The sequence below is a fragment of the Otolemur garnettii genome, unplaced genomic scaffold, assembly GCF_000181295.1.
Source record: "Otolemur garnettii isolate 467f Iridium unplaced genomic scaffold, OtoGar3 scaffold00001, whole genome shotgun sequence".
NCBI lineage: Eukaryota > Metazoa > Chordata > Mammalia > Primates > Galagidae > Otolemur > Otolemur garnettii.
The window spans coordinates 29,187,253-29,211,766 of record NW_003852396.1 but is presented as its reverse complement, the minus strand read 5'-3'; the positions used below and the strand labels follow the sequence as shown (position 1 = coordinate 29,211,766).

The following is a 24,514-nucleotide window of genomic DNA, read 5'->3' as shown; positions in this document are numbered from 1 at the left end:
GGGCAACCTAGTGAGACTCTATCTCCAAAAAAAAAAAAAAAAAAGAAGGCACAAGAAACTACATTTCCATATAAATATATTACATTTCTACAGAGACAGAAAGTAAATTAGTGGTTGCTTAAGGCTGGAGAAGGTGATAAGGAGTGACCATAAATGAGTACAAAGTTTCTTTTAGGAGGGACAAAAATGTCCAAAAGTTAAATTGTGGTGATGGTCATACAACCTTTTGAATACACAAAAAACATTGAATGATACACTTTAAATAGGTTAATTGATATGTAATCATATATGATACACAGTCATATGTTTATATAATATGTAAATTATATAGGTATCTCAATAAAGTTTGAAACTCTAGAATAAATTACCTCTAAAGTCTCTTTCTAAATACTTGAGGTGAGGAAAAAAAGTCTCAGAACATTCATAAACGGACTTCAGAACCCAATCCTCAGTGACTCTTGTCAACCTACAGTTTAAAGAAAGTAACATACAGTACAATAATTCCTCAGTTGAGATCTCCATACCTCCCCTCTAGGTGTCTGCAAAGGTAGAACAGGTGCTTCTTGAGCAGTTTCCAATTTTTCAGAATGTCTATAAGAAATTACACACTCAGCCTTCATTAGGTCTAATGTCTTTGCCTTTGACTAGACTCATGTTAGTGGTTTGTAAATACTGATTCAAAACTGACAGCTCAGTATATAAAAAAGAGAAACTGTTATTAGTCAATAACACTTAGATACTTTTTGATAGGCAAGATATTTCAAAACATGGGACCTATGAGTTCCTTGGTTAAAAGCTTAGGAAACACAGAAATGGGGGAGAATGCACTAAACTGGAAATTAGAACAAATAGGTTACAGTCCACACCAATGGGATTTATTTCACCTCACTGTGCCTTGGTTTCCATAAAATGAACAAATGTGATAATATCAACCTGACTAAAATTCAATAATTTTTTCATATTATATAATGAACTCCTTAAAAGGTCTGCTATCTCAGCCCTCTAAGAGGTACAGACGAGTGGATTGTCTGAACTCACAGGTTCGAAACTAGCCTGAGCCAGAGCGAGACCTCAACTCTAAAAATAGCCGGGCATTCTGGCTATAGTGGGAAACTTAGGCAAGAGAATCACTTGAGCCCAAGAGTTAGAAGTTGCTGTGAGCTATGACACCACAGCACTCTACCGAGGGTGACAAAGTAAAACTCTGTCTCAAAAATAAATAAATAAACAAACAAATATATAAATAAAAATAAAAAGTTCTGCTAAGAAGGTAGTGCTTGCAAAGAACCTTTCTTAACTGACTCTCTTTGGCACATAAGGATAAACCATCCAAAAATACATAGGCTCTAATATTTAGAACTTACTTGTGAGTGTTCTTAAAAAAGCCAAGAAAGAAAAAACAATAAACTAAAATGAAAGTAAAGTGTACTTTATACCACTGACAGAAAAAGTCAACAGGAAATACATCAGCATAAAATCTCCTCAAAGCATGGAATGTTCCTGATTAACAACAAATGAGTTATCTTTCCTTATACTTCACTCTCAACACACCAGCTTCCAAACGCATCCCTGAAACAAATGAAATGAAGATGGGAAGGAAAGCAAAGGAAAAAATCTTTACTTTAATTGGTCTCCTCCCCCTCAAAATTCTATAAGATGAGAAGGGGAAAACGGCATAGTTACTAGCTAAAATGCAGGATAAAATTCTCCTATTTACAGTTTAACATATTGGGGGGGGGTTAATTTTAGTCACATAAACTGTTCTCTGACTACTGCTAATTTCTTTATTATTAAGAATAAAAAACTATTTGAACATTTCTGAGTGAATTCATACTAACTTAAATAGAGCCTTCAACTGGCAGGGGACACAGGTGAGAAGGAACACTGTATTTGGAGTTTCAGGGAGTAGAGTTGTGAAAGGGAGTCTCAGAAAGGAAAAGCAGGCAAGATTCTTTGAACTTGATACATTAAAAAACCCAAGTTCAGAGATATCTAATGAATTTTTAAAAGGTCATTCCACTTACTAGGGTAGCCAGACCACCTCCCTCCTCAAGTAACTAAAGTTATCGTGAATGTCAAGAGTAAGCAAGTTTCAACTTTAAATTCAATATTATCATTGGATAAAAAAGCAAGTCAAAAACCTAAACACTGGTGGCACCCGTGGCTCATTAGGTAGGGTGCCGGCCACATACACTGAGGCTGGTGGGTTCAAACCCAGCCTGGGCCTGCTAAACAACAGTGACAACTGCAACAAAAAAAATAGCCCGGCATTGGGGCGAGCACCTGTAGTCCCAGCCACTTGGGAGGCTGAGGCAAGAGATTCACTTAAGCCCAAGAGTTTGAGGTTTCTGTGAGCTGTGATACCATACCACGGCACTCTACCCAGGGCAACAAAGTAAGACTCTGTCTCAAAAAAAACAAAAAAAACAAAAAAACAAAAAACCTGAAACACATGTTTTAGTAGGTAATACAGTATTTCACAGTTATTCACAACTATCTAGGAATGAACAGATTCATTCCATTAATTGAATACAAATAGAAGAACTCACTGACTCCTTTAACATAATAAAGAATCTTTATCTTTGCAGAGCCATTCTCTGCATCCGCACATTACACATACATATGTAGAGAGGTACTGTACATCAAATAGCATAAAGTGCCCACATAAATCAAAATATAACACAAGATGAACAGACACCTCTAAAGCCCCCTACAAACAGAGCTTATAAATTATCTTACCTAAAAGCAAGATACACTTAAATATAACCAGTCACATCCAGCCTAAACAAAGAAAAAGATACAAAAATGAATAAGACTTAGCCCTAATCTCAAGAAATTCTAAGGAGAGAAACTAGAAGCATATGCAAAATTAAAATCCTTTGAGCTACAGAGAACAAAAAAACTGCAGTTAGTGGTAACCCAAATTTACTAGGTAAAAAAGTGAGAGGAAGGGTAAAAAAACAACAGGCAAAGGGAACAGCACAAACAAAGGCATGATTCTAGAATGCACAATTAGATATCCAGATGTCCTGAGTGGCGAGAGCAGAGGTAAAGAAGAAAGATGCATGGGCATGAAATGGTAGTAATTAAGCCAGGTAGTAATCAAGTAAGCTTGCAGCTAGGCTCAGAGAACCCTATGTACCATGACAAGGTGTTTGGCCTTTATCCAAAAGGCCATAGAGAAGTGATATATAATAAACGATGTTTTTAGAAAGCTTAACTGGAAGCAATATAGATGACATATTTAAAAGGAGAGATGGGAAATGGAAGATATAAAGACATTACTGCAGTAATTAGGGGTATTAACTGTAAAAATGCAAGTGAAATGTGATGGATCAGCAATAATACAAACTAAACAACAACAGCAAGAACAACAGCCTACATCAACTTATCTTAAATGTGTGCCACATCTTACATGCACTGTCATTTGATCTGCATGAATAGAGGACATTACTGTCCCATTTTACAAAAGAGAAAACTAAAGTTTAGAAAGATCAAGTCATTTCCAGAAGTCAGCACAGATAGCAGGTGACAGACCCTGGACACAAACTCAGGACTGTCTGTCTCCAATATCTACATTCCTGACCATCAGCTCAGCACCAAGGTATAAGCAATAGGAGGAAAAGAGAAAAGATTATAATTAAGAAACAATCAACAACATTTTGATGACCAGTGACCATCCACATCCCACATGAGATTTTTACTTACACGCTCATTTTGTGATCCTGAACTACGTCTGAATATTTATTACTTCCTTCATCTACAGATTTTACTAAATACCTTACTTCAAGTTCACTGAAGTAAGGTTAAAAATCTTGAATTTTTAATCATGTGTAAAGTTTCAGATATCCTGAACAGGAACTTTTAAGTCTAAAAATTTCCTTTCCAGTTCTAACAAAAAGTAAACGATAGACAAATACAAAACTAAAATGTACTTTTAGTTTTCAGTCAGAAAACGACTAGATATATCTTGATCTATGCAAGTTGAATGTAAATAGATTCATATGCCTCAGTCAGAAACCCTGAAAAGATAAATACAACAGAGATGCTTAAAAATAGTACCTAAGTTAAATATGGAGAAAGGAAAAAGGAAATCCTTAAAACATGGGTGTCCAACCTATGGCTTGCTGGCCACATGCTGATTTTGTGAGGACTTCTTTTGCTTATCTATGGTGTCTGATATCAGAAAAAGTAAGCACAGACCTTTTATTTGCTCATCATCAGTGTTTGTGTATTTAATGTGTGGCCCAAGACAAGTCTTATTTTTCCAATGTGCAGCAGCAAAAAAAAAAGTTGGACACCCCTGCTAGTCCAACCAATTTATATAATTGTATAGCTAAATATTTGTTTCCCCCACTGGATTATGGTCTCCTTGAGAGCAAGCACCCATGTTATTGCCATTGACTAGCATAATTCCTCATACAGATACCTCATTATAAGGATCTTTTTGCTATAAACAATTCAGCTATCCAAACATATATAATTTTATAACAACATATAGTTAGTATTTTCCACGAAACCAACATGAAGTTAGTGTACTACAGGAAAAACAGACAACTGATGAGGCTTATAGGCTCAATTACAATCTAATAAATGTATTACTAAAGAGAAGTAAGAATTATAGCCACTTTGTTTCAACATGCAAATCATCTTCCATCCTTTGCAAAAATATCTTTGTTAAACTGTCAGTTTGTATTACAAGATTGTTAAATAAAATAAGTAGTGTTTCTTTCAATAAAGTAAGCCATGCTCCTTCTATAAAGATACACATTTTTACAATGTCAGCAAGATGTTTTATCTATTAAATTCAAAGGCATCTTGATTATGAATGTTGGTAACTTTAATAATAAAATAAAATATGATATGCTCTTCTCACTGAATTTAAAACTCAAAGACAAAGTACTATTTGTCATGTTCTAACAAACAGTGCTAGCATACAATCATCTGGGATTGAGTAGCTTACCCCCAAACGTTAACCATTAACCACAGGTTTAAAAAACTAACATGCAAAATTGCTAAGATCAATAAATAATTTTACAATTCAGTGGAAAGATTATTTAAATAAAAACTGTTACTTCAATTATACAATTTGACTGATAAATCTTTAAGGCCCTTGTTTTTTCATAACAATTGTATCATAGGATCTCCCACTGAAGGAAAAAGTTTGCATTGTGTTAGGTACAGTTATAATTTCCAGCTGAGCCAAGTTCTAACAGCCTTAAAGCAGGAAATCCAAAAGGAAATTCCATCATCAGTTCCTGGGGTTGATAACGCAAAGATTCTTTGAAACAGAGATATAAAAGTTCTTAAACTACAATATTTACTATAACCTTACCTCATATCTTCAAGCAAATCACATTCTGCTTGATGTTTGGCTTGAAGTTTTGTCATCTGCTCAACTTGAATGTTTCTCAGTTCTTGTGTAACTTTCACCTAAAATACACCACACATTTATGAAGGCTTTACCCCAACTTTTACAAAAAAAGAAAACTGCTTAAAGAAAATACTTCACATCTGTCAAAATATATATCTCTTGTCCACCTCTCCCCTCAAGACCATAAATTCATGATTAGCCATCTAGTTTTATTTAATGTGGATACTTAATGAAAAAACTAGCCTAATAACCTGAAACAAAGGCTAAATGAAAATACACAGATATAAAAATCATGGATTAAAGAGGTGCAAAATGAACTGCCAGTCATTCCATTTTATGCACAAGATCAATACATATTTAGGTGTCCTCAGAGTTTTAAGAATCTATTTCTCTTAAAAAGATTCAAAGTCATTAACCACCAGGAGGTGAACAGCATAGGTGGGAAATTGGAGCCTAAGAATACCTAACATCTAATGACTGACATGTACACAATCATAAAATAATTGAATTGACTACATAAATTATTCCATAATGGCTGCAAGAAAGCACAGTCTCAAGATGATGCCCTCTACTCCACACACTGACAGCGCACCAAATCACAGTCTTTCTCACAAAGGAGAAAGCAAAAGTGACCTTCCAGCATATGCAGGGCTTTTAAACTACCCCAGCAAGTCGGTCCTGTGGCGGCTCCACTTCAAACAGCGAGAAAAGCAAATGCCAGCTGGCTAGAGCCTCACCCGCCAAGGCTGGGACTCCAGGGTTCGAGGTTACGGTCTGTCTGGAATCTTGGCCGCCAGAGAGGGACTACTGGGAGGGGTGGGGGTGCGTGTTAGAAAGAAAAAGACTCACTTAACTGGAGAAACCCGGATTGAGAAAGAAAAGGAAGGAGGGGAGGACAGAACGGCCTCCTCCACCTAGTACCCAGAGTAGACACTCAGTATCCAACTGCAGGATTAAAAATACAAGGACACAGCCTCGCCTCCTGGGAGAGCTGCGGAAAGGCGCAGTGGGGAAGCTGCTGACATGCCCGGAGCACCCGTCACTCCCACCCTCACCATCCAAGCCCAGATTGCGGTGCACACGCCACGCGCGGCCCTGTTCTCGCTTTCCTGGGAAAAGACCACAGCCTCCTCGCCCTCCAGCCAGGGGGCGGGTCGGGGGGAAGGCAGGACTCGTCACCACCATTTGTTTTCCCCTGGGGTGGGGAGGCATTGACTATTCCAACTTCTTTTTGGTCTCCTCGTGGGAAAGCAGGCCAAATCTTAAGGCTAGGCTTTAAACAAATCCCCCGCAAATTTGCAAACGCACGGTGGTGGCGACAAGCGGATGGAGAATTCAAACCTGGTGCAGACTAAACAATCACACACGCACAAGGTTCTGCAAAGCTGCAGGGGCTTCCCCGCCTTCCCTCAGTGCAGCCCCGAGAATGCACTTTGCAGCGGGCAACACTGCCATGCGCGCGCGCACAGAAAACACACACACACACACACAAATGCACACCTGAAACTCTTGTGAAATGTCTGGGGGTCTCCAGCGCAGAGGATAAGCCCTGGCCGCCCCTCGGTCAGAAAGGCACCTCACACACCCGCTCCCCGCCAGGAGCCGGCGGCAACTCTGTGACAAGCCCAAGGCGAGGGCGATCACGGCCCCTTGCGGAAAGAGGGAGGGGGCGCAGCAGTCGAGCCCGCTGCATTCCTTGTACGCATCCCCCGAAAACCCCAAAGCCCCCCAGCTGCGTCTTTACCTTCCTCGGCGGCGGCTGCATGATGCTGAAGGGACATCAATCCTCTCCCGACGGCAGCGTTAGCAAGGGCCAGGAGAAAAGCCGGAGAGGAAGGGACAGCCCAGGGAACGAACAAGCGCGCGCGTGTGTGTATGCGTGTAAAAGGAGCTCCTAGAAAGGACTGGCCCGGGAGGGAGCCAGGCCAGCGGGCGACTGGAGGACCGGGGTAGGAGAGCTAGTGTGAAGAGAAAGGGGAGGAGCAGCGAGAAGGCCTGGGCCCTGGCCGCCCGGGGGGTGTGTGAGGAAGGAGGCGGAGACCGAGAAGGGGCGGGGGCCCAGGAGCGGGGGCGCGAGGGTCTCCCTGCTCGCAGTGCGGCTGGTAAGAAGCAGCCGCGTCGTCCGCAGTCAGTGTCCGCTGCCGGCTCTGCAGCTCCGGGCGGACGCGACGGCCCCCCTCACCCCACCCACTTAGGCAGTCCAGCCCTAGCTGGGCCCAACGCCTCCGCCCGGCCCGGGGAGGAGGAAGGCGGCGCCGCGCTCCTGGCTAGGGCTCCACCACTCAGGCCGCGGGAATTTCCGGCCCCACTGCGAAGCGCGGCGCCCCGCTCCGGCGGCGGAGGGAACCGCTCAGTCCAGAGCTGGATTCGAGGGGCCGGGCCAAGCAGCAAGGAGGGAAACGGGGCCGCAGCCCGAAGCTTCGTATCACGACCGGGGACGGGGGGAACTAACGGATTGCTCGGTGAAGGGAGGGAGATAAACGCTAGCGGAAAGCAGAAATCCCCCCTTTCTCTCCGAGAGTGGCACATTCCAAACGCCTCCTGACCCCCTCCCCCACACTAGGAGCCTGCCGGGGGCTTCCCGCGCGCTTTCCCGCCGGCCCTCCGCGGCGCGCGCCTCCAATCGGGGGCGCGCACGTGGGCTGGAGAGGGCTCAGCGCCGACGCACGCGCACAGGCCGCCCCCGCCTCTTGTCTGCCTAAGAGGCGACCGAGTATATGTATATGGCCGGGGTTGTGAGGCGGGACGACCCTCGCAGTGAAATTTTTGTGGTAGGGATGGGGCAACATTCCTGTGGAAGTAGGGGAATTCCATGTTTTGCTTCCCTTCTGTACCCCCTTTGTCCCTACCAGCTAGACGTTCACCAAGGGGGCGAGCAATGACAAATCCTTTAGCGGTGGGCCACAGGTGCCTGGCCATTGCAATTGTGGGGCGGATAGGCAGTTGCTGGGCAAAGGAGAAAACAGCTCTCTACTACAGGGCATTCAAGTCAAAGATCACGGATTCTGTGCTGTAAGGGAGCTGAAAGGTCATTAAGGCCAGGCCCCCCATTTCCCAGATGAGGAAGCTAGTGCCCATAGAGAGAAGACTTAACGAAGGGCACACAGCCGCATTAGAATCTCTGTGTGAGGGAGGGTTCTATGGGTTATTTATTTAAAAAAAAAAAAAAAAAAACTGGTGCAGGATAATAACCGTGAGGAAAGGAATAGGAGGCAGGAGGGGACGTAGAGGAAGGCCTTGTGTGGGAGACAGGACTTCTGGGTACCAGTCCACTCTGCCCGCCCTTGACTGAGTGAGCTTCATCTGCCAACTTCTTGCTCTGTCCAGACCATCTATAGGGAGGGGTAATAGCTCTTCCCTTGGGGTCCTTAAAAGAGTAGAAATACCTTTTCCCCGTGGCCAGAGAGTTGTTCTGAGCCACATGGGTGTGTGGTGGTTGAGCTGATTGCTCCATAGTTTTTTCCGAAGTTGGGGCCCCAGACACCTATTCTCAGAAATGCAATCAGACAAAAGATTAGAAGGTAAATGAGGCCTGGAAAGACCCAGCGGCTTGCCAAGTGACTACATAGCCAGAAATTGGAAAGGTAGAAAACCTGAATCCAGATTGTTTACATTGAGTCAGTCTCGATTCTTATAAAGGAAAGTGATAGAATCAGAAATATACTTCAGTCAAAGTAATCTAGAGGTGTATATGAACTAAGAGACCAGTCTTCCTTGGGGCGTCCATAGCTCAGTGGTCAGAATGTGGGCCACATGCTTCCCGGCTGATGGGTTTGAACCCAGCTAAGGGCTGCTAAACAACAACAACAACAACAACAAAATAGTTGGGCAATGTGGTGGGCGCCTTTAGTCCCAGCTGCTTGGGAGGCTGAGGTAAGAGAGTTGCTTAAGCCCAAGAATTTGAGGTTACTGTGAGCTGTGACGCCATAGCACTCTACTGAGAGTGACATAATGTGACTCTGTCTCAAAAAGAAAAAAAAAAGAGACCAGTCTTCCTTTGCTAGTTTCTAAAGTCAGCTCTTCAGCAGAATCTTAGATTAAGGAAGGCCTGGGTGAAAGGAACAGGTGGGAGGAGGCCCAGGGCCCTGACAGCTGTGGAACAGCAGCTACAGCCCAGGCCAAAGCTAGGCTCCAGGCTCAGCTCCACCATCAATTCACTGGGAAGGCTTGGCCTATTCAGTTTATCTCTTTCAGCCTTTGTTTCCAAACTCGTATAATGGAGGTGTAATAGAAGGCTCATAGGCTTGTATTAAATAGTATTTCTCCTAGTCCAGGACCTGGCACATAGTCAATGCTCAATAAATGCTCATTGATTCATCATTTAAAAAATATTTGCTAGGGTCCTGCTTTTAGCAAACCTGTGGCAGGCACTGACTATGTAGGGGTGAGCAAGATAGAATCAGCCTAAGCCTTCATCAAGACTGAATTCCAAACAACAGTTCCATGAATGTCACTAGGCTAGTGAAATAGGGGTAACACAGTACTTGCTCAACTGCAATATCCTGCACATAGGTGCTTAACAAAGATTTGCTGAATCCTAGCCCTGAGTGCAACAGGCCTCAGGGGAGGGATTAACCTCCCTCCATTTCTCTCAGGAAATAAGTTCTGGGGCATAAAGGTGCTGGGTGTTAGAAGACTTGGGATCCTTCCTCATTCACTGATCCGCTGGGCTTTCTCTGAGCTTTGGTGAACAGAGTAAGGTGGATAAGTGAGCCTGGAACTTAGTAGGCTTTTCACAGATGAAGCCAGACCTTGGGACTTTATTTTATGGATTTAGGAGGGCATCCCTACCTGATTCGCCTTCATTCAGGAGTGCCGGTGACTTTGTGGAATGGTTTCCTTTGGAGGTTTTACAAAGAGCTAAGAGCAGGGTGGTGCCTGTGGCTCAAAGAAGTAGGGCGCCAGCCCCATATGCCGGAGGTGGTGGGTTCAAACCCAGCCCTGGCCAAAAAAAAACTTGCAAAAATTAAAAAAAAAAAAAAAAAGAGCTAAGAGCAATAACAGATGGGCTTACCTGCTAGCTCCTTTTTCCAAAATGTGATATTTAAGAAATGTATTTTAATATTTACCAAGTGGCTTTCTAAACCCTAACCTTGCATATTATTTTTATGAGCTAATCCTCACTATAGCCCTATGAAATAGTATTATTTTCTTCCTTTTTACAGTGAAGAACTGGAAGCTCAGTGAAGATAAGTAACTTGCCCTGAAGTGATAGACTTCAGACCAGAACCCAGTTCTCCCATAAAGAATGTTCTTCTATGAGGAATTTTCAAAGGCATTGGGAGAGTTCACTCAGGAAAAAAGCAGACTCAGGAAGATATAATCTATTACTGTCCAAACTCCACCAGACAAGGCAAGGGATTTCTGTGACTTAATAAGCCTGACTTAAAATGTACCATTTTGAACAAGGCTGGGGACTTTCTGAACCTTGCTCCTGCAATGCAGGCAAGCACAGTAAGATCCCTTGAGATTCTTTGAGGGAAATGCTGCAGAGCAGCATACACTGTGGCCCCAGAGACAGAACTGGGATAGGTCCTAACTATACCTCAGGAAGGTTTTCCAGGCAGATCTGCCCCTGGAGGGGTGAGCTCCCCATCCCAGGGGCTGGGCAAGCAGATGCTGACTTCCTTCCACTAAAGCCACAGATAGGATTCTTACCCTGGAAAGAAATTAATAACACTCCCATTTATTTTGTCTCTTCATGTTTCAAGCCTGAAGTAGGTGTGTTATTTACATTGTTTCCAACCCTCACAACAACCTGTTGTGATACATATGACCCCATTTCACAGATTTCACAGACTGAGGCTTAGGAAGTGAAATAACCTACCAAGGTCACATAGCTAATGAAAAAGAGAAATGCCTGGTTCTTGGCTCTGAAGCTGTGCTCTCTCTCACCAGTGTGCTACAGTCCAGTGACCTAGAAACAGTATGATTCTAAGGTTGTCAGAGCCAAGATCAAAAGCTGGCCTGGAGCAAGCATATGAGTGGGCACTGGAAGACCAGCTATTCTGATATTCCACGGGGCTCCTGGGAGAAACTACAGGAAAGCAAATTGTGCAGCAGCCCTTTAGTACAGCTAATATATGACCAGCACCCTATTCCCAGTCCACAGCAGGCATCCAGGACAGATTAACACTCCATTCAAGGCTCTCCAGAGAAAGTGGCCACCAGTCCACCTGCCCATACTGTACTAAGAAACTGCCCACCCTGCCTGCAGCTGGGGTCCATAGCCCTCTCTACTCCCTCTTCCTCTGTGTCATTTCTTTATCCCCCACCCACATTGGCACAGGCTGCTCAGGAATGCTTGTCAGCAGGTCTGGATGCCTGATGTTTCCTCCCTCAGCCCCACTGAGCCCAGCTAGGGATGCTGCTGCAGACAGTGCAATCTATGGACCTCATCCCCATTCATCTCCTTCAAATCCCCATTCACCTTTCCCCACCCCCACTGCCCACCTTTTCCCCTCCCTGAGCTTATTCCATCTGGCAGCCTAGTGTGGTAGTGTGCCTGTCTCCTCACTAGTCAGTTCTCAAGACAGAAGCACAGCACAGTGCAATGAAACATCAAGATGGGTGACCACCCGAGGAAGACAGGGGCTTGCTCTAGGATATACTGAAAGTTTTGGTAAAACTAACTTTTTAATTCCATCGAGTGCCACTCAGCAAGCCCCTTATTCTGTGCTTAGTCATGAGCAGATATCTGGGGGGAAACCGAAGCCCCGTCCTCCAGGAGTTCTTAATCTCAATACATGGACCAAAGGCCACAGCAGTGAGTTGGGACATGCACAGCCAGGGGAGCCACAGGAACCCAGATCCTACCAGGTGGTAGCAGGGAACAAAGGCCAGAGGCAAACTCTAAGACAGCACAACCCACTGGAACTGTATTAAAGGGCCACAGCATTAGGAAGGTTGAGAACCACTGCTCTAAGAGGCAGGCTTTAGGACAGAGAATTATCCAGTCAAGTGGTACCCATGCCAGGAAATATTACAACTTGGGAGAAGGGAGAAGAGAAGTCAGTCCCAGGGTTATGGGAGTTGCTGACAGGCACATGATTTTGACATCAGGAGGTAGGAAGCCACAGTTCTAATACTATCTTTCCCAGGAACTCGCTGAGTGTGACCTCAGGCACATTGCTGTCCTCTCAGCCTTGATTTCCACATCTATAAATGGGAATAACAAATTCTGTCATCCTCCTAGAAAGGCTGTGTAGGTTAAATGAAATAACAGATACGTAGTCTATAAAGGCCTGAGGAGCCCAATAAGCAAGTGACTGCTCATTTTGGGGAGCATCAGAGAAGGCTGAGTGACTGCTTATATTGGATGCTGATGAGAGCCTCCCCCAGGAGCTGCACTGTGATTACACCTCTGAAAACGAGGCACCAATGAGTAAAACAGTCAAGTTTAGGTGGAGGGATGAGGTTATAGGGAGGTTAAATTGGGTTAGAAGTCTGGTTCCTCCTCTGCCTAGCTTTGAATTCTTAATCACATCTTGAAACCTCATTTGGTCTATGTTCCCTTGTCTATGAAAGGAGGATAATAGGTTTTTTGCAGGGTTGTTGTGGGAATTAAATGGGAATATTTATGTAAAGTGCCTGCAACTGTGCTAGCCCACAAATGCGAGTTTACGTCACTTCATTTTGTTCTGGTTTTATTTGTAAATTAAAAAATAAAACAGAGGACAGTTCAGGTGCTCGCACCTATAATCCTAGCACTTTGGGAAGCTAAGGCAGGAGGATGACTTGAGGCCAGGAGTTTGAGACCAGCCTGGGTAACATAATGAGACCTCATCTCTACAATTTTTTTTTTTTCAAATTAGCCACAGCTACTCAGGAGAGTTAAGCAGGTGAATTGCTTGAGCCCAGGAGTCTGAGGTTGCAGTGAACTATGATGATGTTGTTGTACTCTAGCCTGGGTGTCAGACCTTGCCTCAAAAAAATAAAACAGAGACCAAGGGGGGAAGCAAGAAAAATAAGACAAAAAGAGGAATTTGCGTGGGGGAAATTGAGCCCAAGTAGAGTCCCAGTTCTGCTCCTTACTCATTGTGAGGACTTGGGAAGTCCCTGCCTCTCCTTCAGCCTCAGTTTTCACATCTGTAACACCAGGGAGTTTCTCCGAGGGTTAGCCTGAGAGGTGAAGGCTGTTTGAGCCTGTTGCATGGAGAGGAAACTGCAGGCTGAGGTGGGGAATCAAGGTCAGGCAGGGACCAAGGGACGGAGATTAGACTTGCGGCAGTGGGCCAGCAAGATAGAGAGGTAGCAGCTCTGTCATCACCATGGGCTGGCCTGTGAAGGGAGCTGGCCCTGCTCAGGAAGGCTGCCTGTTTTCCCACAGCCTACCCAGTTAATGCCAAAACAAAACACACTTGCCTGCTCCCTGCTGGAGGGCTGGCAGACATCCTGGCATCCTGCCTCTCCTCCATGGGCATCCGCCCTTCCCCTGTCTGTGGCACCATCCTCAGCCAAAGTTGGCTCAGTTTGTGAAAAGGAGCCACCCCAGAGTCCGCACTCCCCCTTCTATTTTCAGCTTTCCTAAGTGGACTCTTCCAACTCCTACACATGCCTGTGTTCCTTGTCCAGCCTTGTCCCCAAGATGTGATGATCTAATTCTCACTATGTTCTTGTGGGCAGAGTATGTGGCATCAGAATGCTGGGAGCTGCTGTCTGTCACTATGGGAGGGAATTCCCCAGCTCAGGAAAGCTCTTCCAGCAGAAGGGAGCAGGTGTTGAGTCTCCCCAGAGAGACAGATGCTGCCAACACTGCAGGCAGAGCCAACTGTGGGGTAAGGAGCATCATATCCACCAGCCCTGGCCTTCTGTCTGATGCTTATCTACATTAGGCTCATTAATGTTAATAGCTCATGCTTTATAATAGTACTGTGTGGCTGACACCGTTCCAAGCACTTCACATAAAAAACTAATTTAATTTTCACAACAGTTTTAGGGTAGATACTACTACTAGCCCCATTTTACAGATGACGCATTGATAGTTAAGTACTTGCCTAAGGTCATGCAGCCAGTAAGTGGCAAACTAAGATTTATACCCAATAGTCAGGCTATACACAGGGTCTGTGCTATCAACTGCTAAACTAATCTGTCACCAAAAGATAGTGTCCCTCATAAAATCCAGATCCAAATTTGAAGCATAGACCCTAAACTGAATGCCTAACGTGCATTGCCTAAGATGCTTGCTTTAGTGTCTTACAATTCAAGCATTTTACCTGACTTGCCTAAGCTGACAATCACTTGAGGATACTTGTTTACATGGTCCCTAGCCCCTGCTCTGAAGATTCAAATTTGATGTGGGAAGAAGTGCAGTGAATGACACATGGAAATTGCCTAGTAAATATTTGTTAAATAAATGCCCTAGACTGCTCTGAGCCTCCACTCATCTCTAAAATGGGCTTATAGTTCCCTCCCCTATTTCCAAGCATGGCTGTGTGTTGAACCAGCTTTGTTTGGGGGTGGAGAGTTGTTTATAAGCATACCCGACTGGCTCCTAATAATAGCTGTAATAATAATAGTTAACATTTCTTGAATGTTTAGGGTACCAGATACAGCTATGAGGGCTTTGACTGTGTTAACCCATTAATTCTCACAACATTCAATTATTCTGATTTTAAGGATTAGAGTTAAGTACTTGCCTGAAATCACACAATTAATAAGAAGTAGGATTTGAACCCAGATGGTCCTGCTCCAGTGTCCAGAGGTTAAGCCCACAACATAATGGCTAGACTCACCCAGATCTCCTAACACAGATGGAGAGACAAGATCTAGAATTCCCTTACTATTGTTTGAGTCTAAGCAAGAAATTCCAAAGTGCAGTATCAAAGAGCTGTAGTAGTTCCAAGTGGAAGAAGCCTGCCTCTATCTAGAGGAGGTCCCTAGGACAGCTGCATTGCAAGTGGACAGTGATGCGTGGGAGGTGAGCACTCCCTGTAGAGGGACAGAGAAAGCAAAAACTATGAACTAAATGGGTCTGAGCCATGTTTAGAAATAGTCTTGAATAAAAAGTCCTGGGAAAAGGAGACTACAAAGGTAGAGTGCAACCTTGGGTGGCCCTCTTTGATGTTTGCTCTAAATTATTTTAAAAAGTGATACTCCTTTAAGGTGTGTAGTGTTCCCCTATCCTCCTAGACCTCTGGGAAGATATCTTGTTTGTCACTGGATCCCCAGCACCTAGGAACAGGTGTAGCTCTCAGCAGGCACATTGGATAAATGGATATGAAGGTCTGAAGACCCAGAAGTTTACTAGCAATGGAACATTAAAAGTGTGCAACCCAGTCTTAGACTAGAAGGTCCCAACCAGCAACCAAAGAGAGGATGTGCCTGAGGGCCTGTACAAACCTGTCCTCCGCTCATATTCAGCCTCTGTCCTCACCTACTGGACTTCGACCCCACTGTTACTCCACCCAGGGGATGCTTGTGAGTGAGAGGCCCTAAAGGAAAGCCTGGGATGGGTCTGAAGGACAGTACACCTTGGGCTTGGTCAAATTAATTCCAGTGCCTTTTCTCCATGCACGTTAGGAATTCAGTTTGGGGTCTTGGTTAAGAGCCTGGGGTAAGTTCAAAGTGAGCCTGACCAGTGACCTGATCTTGCTGCTTTCTAGGTACATGGCCTTATCTACATAATTGGGATACTGTATACCACCCCAACATCATCTCACAGTACCTCCTTCAACTATGACCTACTGGCCTGTTTACCCTTTGGCAAAACTAGGACTCTCTGGGTCTCAGTCACTTGTATGTTCCAATAGTTAGCCTTGAGACCCGCATGCTCTATCATCCTCTAGTTCTATAACCATCAAAACCAGAGAGTGCTTTCTAGATGGTGGCAGAATGAATCTAAAAATGATGCTTCACCTTTTATCTCTGGAGCCCCTGGAAATATTTCCTCCAACCCAGCACCAATCACAAAGAAGTGACTTCATCAAGGCCATAGGCACCTTCCAGATATTCCTTCTGGGTAATAACCTTTTGGGCAAATTGGAGATGATTAGTCTTCATTTGCACCCCCACCCAGACCCTGCATTGTGCCCTCAGGAGGCTGACCCCTGTGGGCTGTACTACCAAGCCCCGTGCCAATGGGGAGGCTAGCAAATGAGAGAAAAGGAAAGTTTCTCTCCTTTCTCTGGTCCCTCCATGATCACAGTTCCTTCCAGGCAGCCTACCTTTCACAGGGTTCTAGTAACATGATTCCTGACACCCTTAAGTCCTAGGGCATAAGAGCTTCCAACAGTTGCCAGCCTCTGAGTGGGTACCTCACCATCCTTTTATTTATTCCCTTAACCTGCTCACACCCCAGTGTAGTAGCCCCTTCATTAAAGTTTCTTCATTTGAACCATTAGGAGTGATATGCTTCCTATTGGCCCCCTAACTCAGACCTGATCCTCCACCTGCATGTGCCCATACCCAGCCCATGAACAGCCCCTCCCAGTGTTCCTGCTTTAGAACATTGCTAGCTCTTACGGGGCCCAGGGTCTAATTCTGACTTCTCTGTCACTCTCAAAGAACTCTTGTGGGCAGAGTCAGATGAGACAGATGCACCTGCAACTCAATGAATCAATACCACAGAACAAAACACGCCTCAAGGCAGAAAATAGTCATGCCACTGCTCAGGCAGTGTGAGCAGCACAGCTGCGGGAAGCAAAGAGCCTGCTGCTCAGGGCAGGCTTTCCGGAGGGCCTGGACGGACCTGGACAGGAACCATGGGGTGCTGGAAAGGTTGAGAGAATGGTGGAAGGGGGAGTAAAGGAAGGAATATCTCCAGAGAAAGTTTAGTAAAAACCTGGCAGAAGAAATAGGATTCCTGAGGGCAGAAGCAAGAGGCAGGGACTTGCTGGGGCTCAGTGTCCATTGGTCTCCCTCAAGGCATGGCCTTTACCTTGTCCCATCCTGAGAAAGGACTTCAGCCTGAGGATAGGCCTCCAAGATCACCCACAAGCTACCTGCACCCCAGTATCTCCAACCCTTTCACTTCCCTTACTAACCACACCTGCCCAGACCACAGCCACATCAGGGCTTAGGTTTCAATTCTCATTTTCTCCACAGCTATGCAGACTCATGAAAAGTTTCAATTTCTTGATAGGAGCTGAGCTTTCCACTTACCTAACACTCTCAATCCTTTGTCACTGCCTCCTTCTAGTCATTTTTGCCTGTCTCTCAACCCTGCATTCTTGTCCTTCTGCCTTTCCTAGCAGCCAAAGAGAGCTTCTTCTTCTTCTTCTTCTTCTTTTTTTTTTTTTTTTTTTTTTTTGAGACAGGGTCTTGCCATATTGCCCAGCTAGTTTTGAAGTCCTGGGCTTGAGTGATCCTCCTACTTCAGCTTCCTGAGTAACTAGGATTATAGATGCACACTCAAGTCGTGTGATAGGTTATTTTGACCATGCACCTCTCTGCTTAAGACATGGCTCCTCACTGCCCAGGCTTTTAACATGACATTCAAAGACTTTCACTGTGTGACTCCACACAACCTCATCTCTTTATACACACACACACACACACACACACACACACACTCACACACAGTTTTCCAGCAACTCATCAGGCTCTTTTAGCAACTTTAATCTTCTGACTACACTGTTCCCTCTGCTTCTGAAACCCTTTGCCTTTTCTCTGCCTGATAGATTCATACCTGCCCTTTAAACCTCAGCTCAAACCTCTGTTTCTGCAAAGCCTTCTTCCTTCCCCAAGTCAGAATTAATTTTCTCACATCTGGGTCTCCATATCCTTGCTTAGATCTTGATAATAGCACTAACCACAGGCTGACCAGATATCTAGACTTCTGTTTAGCTATGTCCTTTTCTGAATTCCCCTTCTTTTCAAGACTCTATACCACTTGCTAGCATGTGACCTTGGGCAAGTCACTTAATCTTCTCTGGAGCTCTCCCTGAGCCCCCAGGGGGGATTAATGCTGGGTTAATCTCTATACCTATATACATACATTGATAAACACATGATTACCCCAGGATTCTTTAACTGTCACCCACCAGGTTATGAGTCCCTTGCTAGTCCAGATTCTTTGTACCTAAATTGTCTCTGTATTCCCCAGTGCCCACTGTTCCAGAGATCCTTATTGCACAGGCAAATTTAGCCTAAACTTCAATTTTGCAAATGGAAAAACTAGGCCTAAAGAAATACAGAGATTTTTCCCAAGGTCACAAACCGGCTTCAGAACATTTTCCTTTGTCCTCCCTCAAGTCTTGGGCCAGCCCACTCTCCAAGGACTACCCCTGGCCCAGGCCAGGACTCTGGATCAGCAGTCCTGCACCAGGCCTCAACTGTCACTGTCCCCATGGGCTTTCAAGGTAGAAGCTACCAGATGCCCAGTTTTACTTCCCTTCTGGCTACAGAGACCATGCTGAGAGCAACTGTCAGACCTCAGACACTTCCGTTTCACCCAGAGCCAGGCTTCCTTTTCATTTCCTCCTCAGGCAGCAAGCAGACCATGGGCCACAGCCTCTGGGGCAGCTCCTGGAGCATTTTGTTTCTTCTTCTTCTTTTTTTTTTTTTTTTTGAGACAAAGCCTCAAGCCGTCCCCCTGGGTTGAGTGCTGTGGCATCACAGCTCACAGCAACCTCCAACTCCTGGGTTCAAGCAAGTCTCCTGCCTTCACCTCCCAAGTAGCTGGGGCCACAGGCGCCCACCAAAACTCCTGGCTATTTTTTTTTTGTTGCAGCCATCATTGTTGTTTGGCAGGCCCGGGCTGGATTCGAACCCGACACCTTAGGCGTATGTGGCTGGCACCTTAGTCACTTGAGCCACAGGCACCGAGCCCATTTTGTTTCTTCTTGAGGTCTCAGTCCAAATAGCCCCAGTTGTAAAATCCCTGTAAGGACAGGCTTCACCCTTTGGGGGTTTGTGGCAGGAAAGCCTGATTACCCAAGACACCTAGAGAATGGGATCTTGACCCTTATGAAATCCCATTTGACCTGTATGGTTGGGGACAGAAAGGCCTCATATGAGGCTCCTGGAGAATCATAAACACTCAGAGTGCTTGATGTAACCTATTTACTTTATAGATGGGCAGACTAGGGCCCAAAAAGGGATTTTCCCGGAGTAGAAACTCAGTGATGTACCCAGGGGCATTTCTTCTCAGGGAGGCCTGACTCTGAACTAAATGTTGGTAATCTGTGGTGCCCTTAAGTGCTTTTGCCTGTGTGATATCAATTTGTTTTTCTACCAGCCAGGTAGGTGCCTCCTCTCTCTGCTGCCTTGATGAGTACTTGCCTGCCTACCTGCAGCAGCAACTTCTCATCCCCTACACTGGCTGCCAACTAAACTCTAAATTGTTTACAACCAGATCACCTCAGGCTTAAAAGTATCTAGTGAAAAGTGTGAGTAAAGGCACTGACATCCAAGGCGTGGGGAAATCCAGGAGCCATTTGTGTTTAGAATCTGGTTTCAACAGAGAGAAAAGTTCTTACACAAAGATGGGATTCAGGAACATATTTTCACTGCTCTTTGTCAGTCCTCTCCCCAGTTCATATTTAACCAACACCTACTTACAGGATGCCTCTGGAAAGAAAACCACAGCTTGCCCTACCTTTTCTCTCACATTGGTAACTTACCATCATCCCCAAGGCTGCGCAGGACATTAAAGATCAGGCAGTTCAACCCCAAGTCAGATTCAGAAATCATTTCCTCCATCCATCCTTTCTCCTCTGAAGAACCTTTATTGGACTCACACCAGATCCAGTGCTTGGTGCTATGAAATCTAACAGGGACAGGACTTCAGGGAACTCACCATCTGAGGGGAGAGGAAGGGGAGACCCACATGTAAAGAAACAGTGGAATGCTCTTCCCCTAAGCGGTCTGAGGTGATCTGTGAAAATGGTTCTCTATTCACTTGACCCAGAAAACCCCACAAAGTCACGCAAGTCAGGCTCAAATTTTCATGTTCACTTTAAGAACACATGTGAAACTACCCAGGCCATCAAGGGTATGCAATATACGAAAAGCTACCAAGTATCTGAAGGATGTCACTTTAAAGAAACAATGTGCACCATTCCTATGTTACAATGGTGGAGTTGGTAGGTGTGCCCAGGCCAAACAGTGGGCTGAACACACCCAAAAAGAGTGCTGAATTTTTGCTGCTTTGTAAGGATTGGAGGTGAGGCTGGCCAAAACTTCTGGTAGGCTAGAGGGTGGGAGGCAGAGGAAGTGGCTTGAGCTGTTTGTACCACCCCTGGCTGCCCATGTCAGGGCTGTCCCATTACAGGCAGGGAAATCACAGACTCAGCGCTCAGACATCTGGGAGGTGCTGGGCAGCTGGGGTATTTTTAGAAGGCCAGAGGCAGACATGCCCGGAATCTTGGGCGTTGCTGAGCCAAAGAAGCTGGGAGGCCAGCAGAAAGCAAACCAGAAGAGGCAGCCTCAGCCCTGGTCCAAACTTCCACCAAGGGCAGCTGACCTTGCCCAGAGGCTAGTGCTCAGGCCTGCTATGTAAAAGCTTCAGTTTCTCTGGCCAGCCACTCACTTCTGCTTCCTTCTGGGTAGACAGGTACAGAGTTGTTACAGGTAGAGGATGTTGTGTCCAGAGCACTTGATCTCCACTGATTCCTTCGCCCAGGGTTTTGGAAACTTCTCCTAGTCCAGGTGAGCTCTAGGGCCCTAGGGATATAGAATAGAAAGCAGGCACACCCATTTTGGAAGGTGATGGAAGATGAGAACGCAGACAATGATAACAGCCTAATGTCACTTTGGAAGAGGAGAAAATATGGGCCTGAGGGAGCTGTGGGGGGGGGTGGGGGGGTGGCTGTCTTTCAAGGCTGCCAGGAGGACTACATGATTATCTACAGACAAAAATGTAAGCTGCCAACTGGGACCCAAACCCTGGGTATAAGTAAGAGGTGTTATCAGTCCTTCTAGAGCCATGATTTTTCTTCTTGCATTATTTCTGAAAGATGATATGTCAGAAGTAGGTTAAAATAAAGGTTAAAATCTTTTTAGTCCTCAATAATCAGAAAAACTACCCAGTTTATAGTGGCAGCTCTAATAAAAATGACTGTTCCTGTCCCATTCCCTTATCCCTTCCCCACCAATCCCTGCAGGCAAGTCTACATATTACAGATAAAGACCCAAGGCCCAGGAGGGGCATGTCCACCCTAAGTGGACTCTGAGCTGCCTGAAAGCTACAGATTCCCATGTAACTGAAACTTTAGGAAGGACATTCCCAGGCCTGCTCTTCAGAAGGAGAGGGCTGGGGCATGGGGTGGGCAGAGGGAAGGAGTGCCCACACTGTGCCCCATCCTAACTGACTCTGCAGCTTAACCCTGGTCTGTCCTACCCCCTCCCCAGGATCATCTGTCCTTCCAGCCTAGGGTTTCTCAACCTGGGCTTCTCACTTTCCTGAAGGTTTTCAGCTTTATCTATGGAGTGTGAAAATTCTCTACTTGAATTTTAAAATTTTGTATCTTCACTTTAATGATAACCTAAACAAATTAATAAGAGAATATTCTGGTTTAGCTAGAATGCAGAACATCTTATAATAAAAAGGCTGCTGGTTAGTGTCCATATCCAGATGTATCAGCAGACTGGTTCCAAAGACTCTCCTAAGGTAACCACATTTAACTTCAATCCAGTGTCTCAAACTGACTTGTCAAGTTTGAGACTGCTCTAGCTAAAAATCTTATTTCCTTCCTGTAAGGTCTGGGGTAGAGAAGAAAGGATCTCAGCTGGGGTCAGAAGGCCTAGGTTCTCATTTTATCTCTGCTCCCATCCCACTGAATAGCCTTAAACAACTCGCTGTGTCTCAGTCTGGGTCTCAGTTTACTCATTTGTAAAATGAGAAGTTTGGGTTAGACAATCCCCATGGACCCTTCTGGCTCTCAAGGCAAGGATTCCAAATTGTAATTGAGCTGCCCTCTCACCACCACCCCCACCTCTGCTCTGAGGCCCAGTGCTGTACCAGGCAGGTACAGATGATAGGTGGAAAAGTGTTGCCTTCAGGATGGTGGGTGTCAGGCATATAAAGGAGGCAGCTTGAGGGAGGCTGAAGGTCCTCAGGAAGAAGGCTACCAGGCTGAAGAGAGCTCTTAGAACAGACCAGGCTGACAGCTGAGACCCACCCCCAAAGCCTGGAAGGCTCCTCCCAAGATGTAGGATTCTACATCCTGGGCTCCTGGGGAGGTCAGGGAGCCCAGACATCATCACCTGTGTGGGATTTCCCTCTGAGGTTCACTCTCAGCCATCACACTCACTCCCTTGCAGGCCAGGGACTTAAAGCCACCCTCTCCTATAATCTCCCCTCCCCCCCAGCTCATACTGGCGCTTTAGGGAACAGGGGCCCTCAGCAGGACCAGAATCATGCCTCTGAATAGATGACCATCTTCAACTCCCACACCTTGGTCCTGACTAATCCCACAGATTGCCTAGATCTCAAATCAAGTCTCCTCTGTCAGGAAGCCCTCCCACCCAGGCTAGGTCAGGACCTTCATCCAACCCTCAGTCTGTTAACCTCTGTCCCTGCACTGATCCACTGGAATTGTTTTCTGTCCATTTCTCCCTGAAGATTCCCTGCTATCTTTGTTAATTCAGACACTGTTGACATCTTTCTCACTTTGTTGGGAAAACGATTGAAGCTCTGTCTCTTGGCCAGGGAACTCTAGGGCTGGAAGAGCACCGGGAGTCAGAGGAAGTGCCCTCTTGACCTTGGGCCCCAAGCATACCTGCCCTCCACAGTCAATGCTCACCAGAGCCTGGGGCAGGCTTTGTCTACATATGACAGTACTAACCAGATAAACTAATCTGGGCATCCTACATATTCTGACCTGATAAACTCGTCTGAGCACCCTCCATCCAAGCCCATCAGTTTATCCTATCTTGTCATTCTGTACCCTGAGGAGTCTCCTGGGAACACAGGCTGGAGAAGTGAGCAGGGCAATGTCAGAAGGAAGGAAAAGGCACCATAGGAGGGGAATAGGGAAATGCTTAGGAGACATCCCACCTGGGTGGAGGTGGCTCTATCTTCATTTGGATGTGGGACCATCCTAGCTTTCCGCGAACTGGTTCTCATCCTAGCCCAGTTGAAGAACCTTCAGAGCCTGAAAATCGTAGGTCATCACCAGCTAGAGAAACCCTGTCCAGCCCCAAAGTGGTCTGTCCTCAGCATACCATCCTAGGGGGAGAAAGCATTGGGCAGGGAGTCAAGAAAGTGTATGGCTTTGGGCAGGTCACGCTCCCATCTCTAGGCCTCAGTTTCTCCATCTGTACAATGAAGAAGTGGACTCTGTAAATTCTAAGGGCCCTTCTGGTCAAAACAGTCTAGAAGAAAGTGCTCCTGTGTGCAGGGTGCTGGCTGAGTGCTCCTATATCTTTTATCCCATCTAATCTCATAGTCATGGAATAAGAAGGAAATACCTCTGCCCATAGAAAGCTGATGAACTCACCTTTGGGCAGGGAGGGCCCATGAACTGAGATAAGGCTACCAAAGCCTTGCTCTAGGAAAATATATACATATAAACATACAAATTAAATATATATAGAACATAAAGTTGACAATTTTAACTACTTTTAGATGTACAGTGTCATTAAGTTCATATACAATATTGTACAACCATCACCACTATCCTTTTCCAGACTTTTGCCCTATACCAAACAGAAACTCTGTAACTGTTAAATAGTAATTCCCCATTCACCTTCCCCCTCTAATCCTGGCATCCTCTTATTCAGCTTTCTGTGTATATAAATTTGCCTATTCTAGGTACCTCAGTAAGTGGGATCATACAATATTTATCATTTTGTGTTTGGCTTCTTTCACTGAGCATAATCTTTTCAAGATTCATTCATGTTGCAGCATGTATCAGAATGACATCCCTTTTTAGAGACTGAATAATATTCCATTTTATTGATATACGACATTTTCTTTTTTTTGGCGACAGAGCCTCAAGCTGTCCCCCTGGGTAGAGTGCCGTAGCATCACAGCTCACAGCAACCTCCAACTCCAGGGCTCAAGCGAGTCTCCTGCCTCAGCCTCCCAAGTAGCTGGGACTACAGGCGCCCGCCACAACGCCCAGCTATTTTTTGGTTGCAGCCATCCTTGTTGTTTTGGCGGGCCCAGGCTGGATTTGAACCTGCCACCTTAGGTGTATGTGACTGGCGCCTTAGCCACCTGAGCCACAGGCACTGAGCCAATATACGATGTTT

The 24,514-nt window shown here is 45.4% G+C and overlaps 1 protein-coding gene across 3 annotated transcripts in view; it reads right to left on the bottom strand.

Annotated features, from left to right (window-relative positions):
- FCHSD2 (FCH and double SH3 domains 2) overlaps positions 1-7,383 on the bottom strand; it is a 274,562-nt gene extending 267,179 nt beyond the window's left edge. The window contains exons 1-2 of one of the 3 annotated variants that reach the window (XM_003780920.2): positions 7,119-7,383; positions 5,336-5,433 (exon numbers count right to left, since the gene is read on the bottom strand). In XM_003780920.2, the coding sequence (XP_003780968.1) occupies positions 5,336-5,433; positions 7,119-7,139 (119 nt within the window). In that variant the 5' untranslated portion in view covers positions 7,140-7,383. Of the gene's footprint in view, positions 1-5,335; positions 5,434-6,223; positions 6,284-6,429; positions 6,481-7,118 lie in introns of those variants that run through there. The other 2 variants (XM_023509932.1, XM_023509945.1) reach the window with 2 other exon arrangements.
- Between the last annotated feature and the right edge of the window lie 17,131 nt (positions 7,384-24,514).